This window comes from Notamacropus eugenii, chromosome 5 (assembly GCF_028372415.1).
Source record: "Notamacropus eugenii isolate mMacEug1 chromosome 5, mMacEug1.pri_v2, whole genome shotgun sequence".
Lineage (NCBI taxonomy): Eukaryota > Metazoa > Chordata > Mammalia > Diprotodontia > Macropodidae > Notamacropus > Notamacropus eugenii.
In genome coordinates this window covers 308,682,257-308,694,946 of record NC_092876.1, presented here as the reverse complement: position 1 = coordinate 308,694,946, position 12,690 = coordinate 308,682,257, and the positions used below count along the sequence as shown (strand labels likewise).

Genomic DNA, 12,690 nt, shown 5'->3' with positions numbered 1-12,690 from the left:
ATGGAGGGGTGGGAGAGGGTGGGAGAAGATTCAGTCCCTGGAGAACGCAACAGAAGTTTACAGAAGCTGCTTTTGTAGAATCTTAGGTTGAAGTAACCTCTTCAGAAGTAAAATAATACTGAGCCTCTGAATGCTAGGAGGGGAGGGGAGGAGGGAGAAGAAGAGCCCTGAAGGGGCTCCGTGACCTCGTTCCTTCTTAAAACGTGTTACTGCTTGTTCTTAGCTAATGGATCGGGTGCCTTGCCACTGGTGATTGAGCCCGCCAATTTGAATATGCACTTGGCTCAGCCTCTAATGCTGTAGCTCTGAGCTTTCTCATTTCCCTGAAGAGTGGAGGTGGCTCAGGTGAATCAGGAAACCAAGCCAGGCCCCTTAGGTCACTGTGTCCCTGCCGACACGGATAAGAATCTGTTTCTCCATCCCTCTCACTCCCACTCCCCACTCCAGTTGGAGGCTGGACAAGGCTTGATCTTTGCTAATAGGATGCTCTTTGGAAGGAGGAAAGGCCTTTTCTCATGATATAAGGTCCTTGAATGGAGACCAGAAGGAGGAGATGGGAGGGGATAAGGAATTCAGCAATATTCTGAGTTCCATCACTTTTTTTCCTTTTACTTATATCAAAATGAGAGGAATTCTTTTTGGGGGTGGGGGTAGGAGTTAGGCAAGGAGTTTTTTAGTCTGGGACAATTCAACTAAGTTTCCTAAGCATTTAAGCTATAATGTGCTAGGCTACTTCTTGTAGTGGATTCAGAGGGGTAGCTTCCCAGTCAGTAAGCTCTGAGTTCAAGGCCTGCCTCAGATAAATACTGACAATGGGACACTGGGCAAACTACAATTTAGGAAGACAACAAATTGATGGGCTGTCTTATCACAATCTGTTGGGGAAGACAATTTGTAAACATCTACGTATAAAAACTATGTAACAAATAAATTAGAAATAATCAGCAGAGAGAGGACAATCCAGCAAGTATTTAAGTGACTACTATGTGCAAAGATGGGCAGCTAGGTGGCACAGTGTGATAGAGTGTAGGGCCTGGAATTAAGAAGACCTGAGTTCAAATCGGGTCTCATATACTTGCGATCTGTGTGACCCTGTGCAAGTTACTTAACCCTGTTGGCCTCAGTTTCCTCATCTGTCAAATGAAATAGGAAAGGAAATGACAAACCACTCTAGGATTTTTGCCAAGAAAATCCCAACTGGGTTTTAAGCAAAGATCCAAACCTTGTCCAGCCTCTGACTGGAGTGGGGAGTGGGAGTGGGAGTGGGAGGGGTGGAGTTAGACATTACTGAAATGTTTGAACAACCAAAATAAATGTGCAAGGAACAATATTAAGTCCTAGGAGAAAGAAAGAAGAAAAGAAAGGGAGGGAGAAAGGAAGGAAGAAAAAAGAAAGTGAGGGAAGAAGGGAGGGAAAGAAAAAGAAAGAGAAAAGGAGAAAGAGAAGGAGTGAAGGAAGGAAAACAATCCCTACCCTTAAGGGGGTTACATACTACAACCTGTAAACACATGAAGTCTAAACAAGATAATTTAGGAAAAGATCCTTATGGTAGTGTTTTGGCCATTTAGGGACTAAAAAAGGGTTTGTTGAATTGAATCAAATGTCACTAATGGAGATATCCTTCCATGATAATCCTGATCCATTAATCAGCACTTGCTGCATGCAGTTACTCAACAAGATAACCTCACTATACTATGATTCATACCATATTTCTCTGTCTTGTCCCCAAGTATATTATAAAAGACTTTATGAGACCCTTCTTAAATCTAATTACACTACATTTACACCATGTCTACACTAAATCCAAACATACTACATCAACCACTCTAAGAAGCCTCATGATGTCGTGAATACAGATCCAGCTACAAAGCCAGGAATGAATAAATGAAAAAGTGTGCAGTAAGTGTTTAGTGTGTGTATTGTGCTAAGCAGTGGGGATACAAATAGAAAAGTAAGACAGTCCTCATTTTCAAGGAGCTCACAACCTGTTAAAGGAGACAGCTCATCTAGGTTTTAGGCAGAAAGAAATATCCCATGGTCTTCAGGGTGCAATTGTAAAACATACACATGCATTGAGTTAATTACATTTCCACTGATAAAATCCTGTCAGTTTCTGATATTGAACTATTTGACTGTTCTGAGGCTGTTGGGTACAAGGTCTGAGGTTATTTTCCTCAGGGTTAGAGGAAAGGTGGTGGTCATGGTTTCCCATGCCCAGCACAAGCTGCCTCCTGTCTCTCCCTCAGGAGGCCTTCCTGCTTCTTCAGGTTCTGTCTCTGATACCTACTAGTTTTTTGTCCCTGGGCAAGTCCTTCTAGGCTCTAGGCATTTTTTCAGGACTATCAGTTGAAGAGAAGGTACCTACTTATATCAGAAAAGGGAGTTTCTTCACCTGGGAATTCCATCAACTAATTAAATCTCAGGTCCAGTCCATGTCTCTACTACTCTAGTAACTATGAAAAAAGAACCATTTGGAATGACTCATTCTTAGTGAACCCATATAGGCTTACTGTGGTCATTTCCCTTTCTAAGTGCTTACTCTTCCTTTAATGATCCTTTTTAGAATTCTTCCAGTAATCAATGTTAAGCTCATCAGTTTATAGTTTTAAGAGCCCATTTTCCTCCTATTTTTGCAAATTGGGACAGAATCTCTCTCTCACTCTCTCTTCTGGCAACTCTCCTGTTCCCACAGTTCATCAGAGGTCATTGACAACAGGGTCAAAATCACCTACAAAAGTTCTTTCATTACGCTGGGACATCAGTGTTCTATGTCTGAAGTCTAAGAAGCATTCGAGGCAACTGGGTGCTCTCTCATGTATCATGGGTTATTAATTCATCATAGCATATGATGGAGAGTCAGAGGCCTATGTGGACCCAGAGCACAATTGGGTGTGGCAATCCTGAGGGGAAGGAGAAGGGCCAATGAGAATACTCTGGCAGGCATGCTGAAATAGGCTTGACCTGAACTCTTTGTATCCTACCACTACAGGCTTTGGATAATCCATCAAGAGTCAGAGCAAGGTACATTCCCACATCTCTCACCTTGAAAGGGATGTTCTTTCTTAGGTATCACCTGAATCCCTCTCTTCTAATAGAATTTCATTTCCTTTTCTTCTAGGGGACAAGCATAAATCTCCTAACAGTAAGGAGAAAACTATTCATGGCTCAGTACCAGGCAGAATTCTGAAATGGATAGGGCCCTGAACTTGGAGTCAGAAATACCTGGGTTAAAATCCTGCCTCAGATACTTATTTGTTGTTGTTCAGTTGTCTTTCAGACTCTTTGTGACCCCATTTGGATTCTTCTTGGCAAAAATACTGTAGTGGTTTTCTATTTTCTTCTCCAGCTCATGTGACAGATGAGGAAACTGAAGCCAACGGGATTAAGTAACTTGCTCAGTTTCACATAGGAAATAAGTGTCTGAGGCCAGATTTGAACTCAGGATGAGTCTTCTTGAATTCAGTCCCAACATTCTATCCACTAGCTAATGACTAATAGTGACCATAGGCACGTTAACCTTTTTGTGCCTCAGTTTCCTCATCTGTAAAATGAGAGCACTGGATTTAATTGTCTTTTAGACCTCTTCCTCCTTAATATTTATAATGCTCTGTTCCTATTCAGATCCAAAGTAATAAGGAGTTTGTTTCATTATCAGAGTCTCCTAAAGTGACATTGCCCATTGTCATTTGTTTCATCCAGGAGTGGGCCCATTCCAGTCAGAGTGATCATGATTCCAAAAGAACCAGTTCCATCCATTGCCTCTAAAAGGTAACTTCCCCACCCTGCTCCAGCTCATGCCTGAAGTTATACCATAACACACTTTATTCCTTTAGCTTCAGGCTTGGCCAGAGTTAGAATGCCAATCTTCCTATAGAGGAATATTACTAAACTTTACCAGTTATTGATACTTCAGTGTAAGTTTAGTTTATCAGCCCCTTGGAAAGCAATGTTTGATAGACGAGAAAAATGTCAGTCTATTGCACTGTTGGTCTGGTGAGTTGAACTCAAAGGGCAAGACCTGAGCATCAGGCAAACTTCACCTCCTTCATGATTTTAGTTGAGGGCCAGCTCAATTTCATCTAATTTTATCCAATCTCCTGTGTGGTCTAATAAGTCCTTAGGTGTGTCCAGTAGAATTTAAACTCCTTAAGGGCAGGAACTATTTCATTTTTGTCTTATATCCTCATTACATCATCATCATTATCATCTCCATCATCTTTATCTTTATCATCATCATCATCATAATAGCTAATAGTGCTTTAAAGTTTACAAATATTATTTCATTTTTATCCCCATAATAGCCCCGAAAGATAAATGTTATGATTATCCTCATTTTATTGAAAGAGAAACTGAGGTAAAAATGATTAAGTGTCTTGCTCAGGGTTGTACACTTAGTTAAGCATTTGAAGTCAAATTTGAACTCAAGTCTTCCTGACTCCAGGTCCATTGCTCTATCCATGGAAACACTTTTGTTTGCTATTATTCAGGTGTTACAGTCATGTTCAACTCTTCATGACCTCATTTTGGGATTTTCTTGGCAAAGAAACTGGAATGGTGTGCCATTTCCTTCTTCAGCTCATTTGATAGATGAGGAAATTGAGGCCAGTAGGGTTAAGTGACTTGTCCAGGGTCATTCAGCTAGTAAGTGTCTAAGGCCGTATTTCAATTCAGGTCTTCTTAATTCCAGGTCCAGCCTTAAATGACCTGTATGAAAAAAATAATAGGCATGCTCAACAAATTTGCAGAGAATAATAACAGTGGAATGGTTTGTAAGGGCCAAGTTCAAGTCCGGCCTCAAACACACACCTATTACTTTGTGTCCAGGCAAGTCTCTAAGCCTCTCAGTACCGTAGGACAAATCTCTAAAACTTGATGTTTCAGAGAAGGCGTTGATTTGCACTAGTAGGGGAAATTTCCTCACTGAGGAGTTGAATTAAATCACAAATGTGGATTAAAAGAGAAAATGGCAGCATATATGAGTGGTTCAAAACTCTTAGTATAGTTTTAAGCTATTAAGGTTGTCTTTCTGTGTTTTGCACAACTGTATATGTATAATATATATCAAATTGCTTGCCTTTTCAAGGAGGGGAAAGGGAGGGAAGGAGAGAATATGGAACTCAAAATTTAAAAAGTAACAATTTTTATTTACATGTAATTAAGAAAAATAAGTTAAAATTTTAAATTAAAAGGTTGTATTTCTAAAAAGTTCTAAGGTTTACAAAGTACTTTTCTGACAACAACCCTGTAGAATATGCTTTTTATCTCTCTTTCACAAATGAAGGAACTGACGCTCAGAGAAGTTAAGGAACTTGCCCCTGGTGTATAACAATGGGCAGAGTTCAGAGTTAAACCCAAGTCTTCTATTTCTTTCTATTGCACCATGCTGCTTATTAGACATACAAAATTGAGAAGGATCCTTCACTGGATTTCTTCATTTATCCATTCAAATTTTATTAAGGACCTACCACTTACCCACACAACCAGTCTAATAAAATCCTGTATGCATTTATTAAGCATTTGCTATGTGCTAGTCATTGTGAATACAAAGACAAAACCAAAACAACCAACCCTCCCCTCCCCTGCAAGAAATCCAGTCCTTGTCCTCATGGAGTTTATACTGTACTCTGGAGATGTTGTTCGTGTTGTTCATCCTTCGAAGAGGACCAAGGACATCACAAATGATGTCTTGACTTGTGAGTGAATTGGATTTAAGTGAGACAGAGTTGCATGAAGACATTAGCCTCACTCTCTTCTAGAGTCATCAAAGTCCAGTGAGAAGACAACAACTGGTGATATACCAGAATGCAGCGGATGACCTTGGTGTCTCTGATGCCTGACCAAGCTCTAAGTGCTCCACAGCATCTATTTCAACTGCCTTTCTGGCCATTGTAACAAATTGTTCTCATTTACTCATTCCCCATTCCATTGGGGGAAGTCTTCACATGTGTGGGGTAGACATCCCCCTAATTCACCAACAGGTTTGAGGTTACTCTTAACCTGGTTTAGCCTGTCTGCCAAGAAGGTTTTTACTAGGGTATATAGCCACTGCCCATACGACAGCTTCTTGGAACTTGGTGGCAAGTGGATGAGCAGCTGGAAATGACTCTGCAGGCTCTCACATCAGAAGGGCTAGTCTCTTTGAGTACCCCATACCTCTCATATAGGATATATCTGCTAAATTATTTTCCTTCCTTCTTCCCTTTGGGCCAGCTCAGGCATAATTTCGTCTATGAAATCTTCACTGTTCACCCCAACTATAAATGACTTTTAACTGGATAAATCTCTCATATCACTTTGTTTGTATCTTTCCTATGTCATCATATATATGTTATATAAAATTATACGTGCATGTGTGTGTACACATATGTATATACAGCACCATGTGGGGTGGTATAATTATTGTTATTTCCATTGATGAAAAACAATATCCCAATATCCTAGGCTTTGAGAGGAAGGGGATTTTCATGGTGGATAACTTAGCAGAAGGTAAAGGCTTCACTGGTGATGGGTGTGTGTGTCAAGCATTCCATGCTGGCAGAACATGGTGGAGGAGGCAGGGGAAACAAACATTATGACTCAGGGAATGAGCTCAATGTGTGTCACTTTCCTTCTCTTTGGCTTAACTGCGTGATGAGTAGCCTGTGCCGGCAGAGGTGGCTGCTCATTTGTTTGTCAGATAGAGGAAGCTAGAAGAGCTTCCCAGGAGGTGCTTCAGAAGCCCCCTCAGTCAGAGATGCTACCAGTCTTTCTCTCTTAAAGCTGGAGTGAAAAAGAAAATCATCACCAGCCTAGTTTGGAAAAGTTAATTCTCAAATTGAAACCAAAACCACAATGTTCACATAGGATCACAGAATCAGCATTCAGAGGGATTGTCAGTCATCCAGTCCAATGACTTCATTTTTTACAGCTGATCAAACTGAGTCTCAGAGAGTTCAAGTGATTCACCCAAAGTGTGTGTGTTCATCCTTCGTTGCCGAAGAAGACCATGCCATCACAGAAATAATGACATGACTTGCACTTGACTTTGTTTTGAGTGAGGGAGGGCTCACTCAAAGTCACAAAGGTAGTAAACCGCAGAGTCAAGATTTGCATTCAAATCTTCAAATTTTGTTTACAAATCTTTTGAGTATTCTACTGCACCTGAGGAAAGGGACTCTTGTGAAAGGGCAGTACTTTTTAATTAAACCTTCTTCACCTTATTCTCTCTTTCCCATGTTTTCCTGGGAACAAATCACTCTTGGCTTTGGAGTTAGAAAAGAAGACTCATCCTGGGGATGTGGGGAGAAGTATGGACCTTCTCAAAGGCTACCCTTACTGGGAGCATTCTGAGATGGTAATGAGCAGACCCAACTTCAAATCCCAGCTTGGCTCCCTTAACTGTGGGACCTCCAGTAAGCCACACCTTTTTTCTAGGCCTTCCTCATCTTTCAAATGAAGAAGTTGGAATAGACGACCTGTAAGATCTCTTCCAACTACAAATCCTAGTTTAAAATGAATACCAAAGACAGTCTTATAGAGAAAAAAAATTCCAATTTCTTAGCTTTAGTGATGTGTTTATGTTTTAGGGAGGGGGGTGGCAGGGGAGAGACTGACAAAGGTTTATAGTCTGATTTTATGTATAAATCTTTGTCTTTTTTTTTTTTTTTGGACCAGCTGGTGGAGCCAGGAGACCACTTTCATCCTTCCTGAATTAGAAACATAACCCTGTGGAGATGAGAGTCACTGGAGTGTGGTGTAAGCACAATGGATTAGGGTCCAGGTAGTTGCTGCCACTACCACTACTAACAACTCATTTGACATAACAATTGTTCAGAGATACCTGACTGTTTTCTAATTGTTCAGAGATGCCTGACTGTTTTCTATTTCATTTGGGGTTTTCTTGCACAAATACTGGAGTGGTTTGCCATTTCCTTCTCCAGCTCATTTTACAGATAAAGAAACTGAGATAAACAGGGTTTAGCAACTTGCCCAGGGACACACAGCTAGTAGACATCTGAGTCCAGATTTAAACTCAGTAAGATAAGTCTTCCTGACTTCAGGCCCAGCACTCTATCCAATGAGCCACCTAACTGTATGTACTTATTAATAATAGATGTTTTTCTCTATTAGTGGCAGTCTAAGTACTATTATCCCTAATTTACAGATGGAGAAACTGAATTGTGAACCTGGAAGTGAAGTGACTTGCTCAGGGTCACAACCTGGTCATCAGCTGAGTCAAAATTTGAATCCAGGTCTGATGACTACTATCATCTATTTGTCTATGGGTGTATGTGAATGTGTATGGATGAGCATGAATGAATAATACTCTTCTTAGTGCATTATTTGGTAAGTCTATGCATTCGCGGAGTATACTCACTTGTGGCATGTCTACACTGCTGGGCAAAGTTGACCGAGTCAGAAACAGAGCTCCTTTTCCTATGAATAGGATGGATGATGGTGTTCTTGACGACGGTGGTGGTGATGATGAGACACCCATCTCCCTTGTGATGCTGCTGCTGCCGCCTTGGAGCTTCTGCAGCCTGCCTACCTCCAGACTCCTTACGTCAGGCTGGCTGGGTCGTCCCCGCCCCCCCTCCCCCTTTCACAGAGAGAGAGAGAGAGAGAGAGAGAGAGAGAGAGAGAGAGAGAGAGAGAGAGAGAGAGAGAGAGCGCGCGCAGAGAAACACACACAAAAAGGAGTAACGGAGAGAGAGCAACTGGGAAATACACACACACCAGGAGCGGGAGCAGGTACAGTGGTACAGTGGCAGAGGCAGAGGGGCTGAAGCAGAGCCTCGGAGCACCCGTCAGACTCCAGTGCAAACACTTGAAGCCTGAACCTCGATCGCTGTGTGCTAGGGGCGCGTCTCCGGCTTGCGGCCGCCTATCACGATGCCCTCATCATGCCCGCTGGGCTCCAAAGGTCTCTGAAGCATCTCCAGTGCGGCCGGTCAGGTTGCTCCCGGCCGGAGCGCTCCCGCTGAAGTTCAGCGGGGCGGCTCGGTGCTGGAGGGGGAGCGTGGGAATCCGCACGTCGGGGAGGCGGCCCCGACTCAGCTCAGCCGGCCCCTCTTTGCGGGGAGCGGGGTGACCCGCGCCGCCTCACCATTACTTCTCCGGGAAAAGAGGACCTGGTCGCTGTCGCCTCCCGGCTTTGGCAGAGGCGGAGGCGCGCCTGCCTGGCCGCCGTCGGCGTACTGCTGACCATGGCCCTGGTGCTACTTATCGCCGTGCCCCTGCTACTGCTGCAGGCTGCACCTCCCAGTTCGGCGCACTACGAGATGATGGGAACTTGCCGCATGATATGTGACCCCTACAGCGGGGGACCCGGGGGAGGGCCTGGGAGTCCAGGCGGCAAAGCGGCCCCAGGTCCCAGCACAGCTGCCCTGGAAGTCATGCAGGACCTCAGCGCCAATCCTCCTCCCCCGTTCATCCAGGGGCCCAAAGGAGAGCCCGGTCGGCCGGGGAAACCGGGCCCACGAGGTCCCCAGGGAGAGCCAGGACCCCCTGGACCGAGAGGACCCCCGGGAGAGAAGGGAGACTCAGGAAAACCCGGGATGCCCGGGCTGCAGCTGGCTGCGGGCGGGGCAGGCGCGGGTAGCGTCGGGGCCATTGGTGGGGGAGTAGGAGGCGGCGGGGACGTGGGCGAGGTGACCGGGGCACTGAGCGCAGCGTTCAGTGGCCCTAAGATAGCTTTCTACGTGGGCCTGAAGAGCCCCCACGAGGGTTATGAAGTACTCAAGTTTGACGACGTGGTCACCAACCTGGGCAACCATTACGACCCAACTACGGGCAAGTTCAGCTGCCAAGTGCGAGGGATCTACTTCTTCACTTACCACATTCTCATGCGAGGAGGGGATGGTACCAGCATGTGGGCAGACCTCTGCAAGAACGGGCAGGTCAGTCTCCCTCCCTTGCCACCCACTTTCTTCTCTCTTCCCTTTTCTCCCTTCCCGGGGTCTTTGCCCCATCCTTCCCGGTTCCTCGGATTGTGAAGCCCGCCTCCGCCCTGGACCTTGGTCAGTAAGGGGACGCTTATTTGGGATCCCTATTTTGCCAGTCAGACGGTTTTGGCTTGGGTCTCCAGTAAGTCTAAGATTTGCGGGTGCCTGGAGCCCCTGCACACCCATGATCCCCCTATATGAAGCAACTTTGCGGGCTGGGCGCCTCCTACCCTTCTTCTGCCCCAACTCCATACCCTGTGGTCGGGAAACCCTTTCGTCTTGAGGTCACTAGACTTGGCGAAATGGTCAACTAAGTCCTCCCGTCCCGAAGTCCTTCTCTGCAGGGTTCCTTTTTCCTCTAGTCCGGGGCTCTCTACTCTCTTTCCCCTAGAACCCCAGAGCTTCCCTCGCCTTTCCTCCTCCAACACCCATCCCCGAAACGCCCAACTAAGCAGAAGAGGCCCGGAAAGAGTTGGCAAAGTTTTGGGGAAAATCTACTAAGGACTGGGACGTGGGAAGGTCTTTTGTAGGAGGGGGAGCCGCGGGCACCGCAGGGTAAGAGAAACGGGCAATGGGAGAGGGCTACAGAGGCGGGGAGAAGGGCAAAGGGGCCCCTCACTCCAGCAGCCCCCGCCGGCTCGGTCTCCCCAGGTCCGTGCCAGCGCCATCGCCCAAGATGCGGACCAGAACTACGACTACGCTAGCAACAGCGTGGTGCTGCACCTGGACTCCGGGGACGAGGTCTACGTGAAGCTGGACGGGGGCAAAGCGCATGGTGGTAACAACAATAAATACAGCACTTTCTCTGGCTTTCTTTTGTACCCCGATTAGGGAGGGGTAGAGGGGACCGGCGCACCCCACCCCCTTCTCCCTCTTCGGCAGGAGCTCGGGGTGCAGCTCTTTTCTGCAGGACCCTCTCACTTCATGGGAACTCGTCACTTTTCAGTTGGGACAGAAACCAAACCACATTCCTTCTCCACCTAGTCAGTCAGTGCCCACTCCCCTGCCTGCCATCAGTGTCTGTAAACTCACTCGCTCGCTCTGCTGGGGCCCCAGAGTTCTGGCTCAGGATTCGATCTTCGTCGCTGCGGGAGGGGGAGGGAGACAAAAGGGACCGGGATGGAATGTAGGATCCAAAGGTACCTACCTACGTACTTACAGAAACTGTAAAAGAAATGGCTGAGACTGGACAAGTTCCGGCAAAGGGAACTTCTTTCCCCCTTCTTTACTTGTTTCTGAAATCCTTCGGAAGTGGAATCTCCTGGGACCCCTTGCCTGGGATACGGGCCTAAACCGACAATTATTTGTAAGGAGCTCTGCAAGGCGTCATTCTTTGTGAAATGAAATACTTGTGCGAATGTCCGTGTTTGTCCGCAAAACCAAACCAAACAAACACCAACAGAAACTCAGCCTACAAACAAACCGCGCCTCACTCAAACTGTGAAACATTAAATTGTGTTTTTAGACAACAGCCTCCTTTGTGTCTCTGTCAGAATTATTTAGCTAGCCCCCATTCTCAGAACTCCAGTATTCATCCATGGACAGAGGCCATGGCTCCAGAACAACCTCTGTTTTGCCCACTGCACCCCACCCCACAACTGTTTCTCCTCTTTTTTAGGAGGAGGTGATGTGAGCTATAGAGGAGAGGAACGGATCCACAGGGCAGGGATAGAGGCAAGTCAGAGAGGATGGGATGAGTTTCGTCCTACCTTCCTGGGTCTCTTGGATGCTTACCTCAACACCTGTTTTTAATCGATTTCTCCAAATAGGTGACTATTTGAAATCCATCTTAGGAGGGAGTGGGACGGCATGTTTTCTAAGGTCCCTCTCAGCTTTAAATCTGTGATTCTATGGAATGTAGTAGGGATTTTTACGCCATAAACTATACTATTAAGCTCCTGAGGCCTGCTGGGTGTGAATGACAGATTTGAGATAACTGTGGAATCCAGGAAAGAGTAGCCAGCCTGGATTGTTTCCAGTCTTTGTCAACTTGACCCTACCTTTGTCATCTTGCCTGGGATTACCTTCTTATTCCTTGGGAAAGAGTGAGAGAGAGTAAAAGGGAAAAATAGCTGGCTTGTGACATGATCAAGAAGGGAATTAGGAAAACTGGTTTCCCTCTGCAAAACAGGGGCAATAGTAGAGTACTTGTGGGTAGGTTTTTTTTTTAGTGACTTGGGTAGAAAAGGAAAGTCTATCACTTACCTAGAATAACACACACACACACACACACACACACACACACACACACACACACTCACTCACACAGCCCAACACTAGTTTTGCTTCAAGATGTTAACCAGGGTAAGATTCTCCCCAAAACATTTTATCTCAAAGATCTCAGCTATGTAAATTAGACATTTTTTTTGTGTGTTACTGTTGAAGATAATTGCTTTCATCTTCCTTTTCACTTTTAATAGGGAGTTTTGTGGACACAAGTCCATTCTCTGACACAGTGTATCTGTTCCAGAATGTGTAAAATGTAGGAGTAAGCTCAGAAACCATTAACCTGTTAGGGTTATGTTGGCACAGGGGAATTTGAGAGCAAACTCCAACTTCCAATACAGAGTTTTATTATTATTTTTTCTTGTAATGGTTGAATTCAGTCAAGCATCATGTTATTTGGAAAATAACCTTTTCATAACTTGTCCATACTTGCTTAACTGAATTCATTTAGTTGTTTTCAAACCAATCAGTTTGATTGAATTCTCAATTTACAAAAAAATGTGTACAGATTAGAGGTTTGGTGTAGGTACTTTGTATCAAT

General features: G+C 45.0%; 1 protein-coding gene across 8 annotated transcripts in view; it reads left to right on the top strand.

Moving 5' to 3' along the window:
- The window catches only part of C1QL2 (complement C1q like 2), a 38,339-nt gene extending 26,943 nt beyond the window's left edge, over positions 1-11,396 (top strand). Inside the window, exons 2-5 of one of the 8 annotated variants that reach the window (XM_072613309.1) lie at positions 3,700-3,768; positions 7,654-7,734; positions 8,144-9,878; positions 10,575-11,396. In XM_072613309.1, coding sequence (XP_072469410.1) covers positions 9,186-9,878; positions 10,575-10,754 — 873 coding nt within the window. In that variant the 5' untranslated portion in view covers positions 3,700-3,768; positions 7,654-7,734; positions 8,144-9,185 and the 3' untranslated portion in view covers positions 10,755-11,396. Of the gene's footprint in view, positions 1-3,699; positions 7,064-7,653 lie in introns of all 8 variants that reach the window. The other 7 variants (XM_072613307.1, XM_072613308.1, XR_011967850.1 and 4 more) reach the window with 7 other exon arrangements.
- Positions 11,397-12,690: the final 1,294 nt, after the last annotated feature.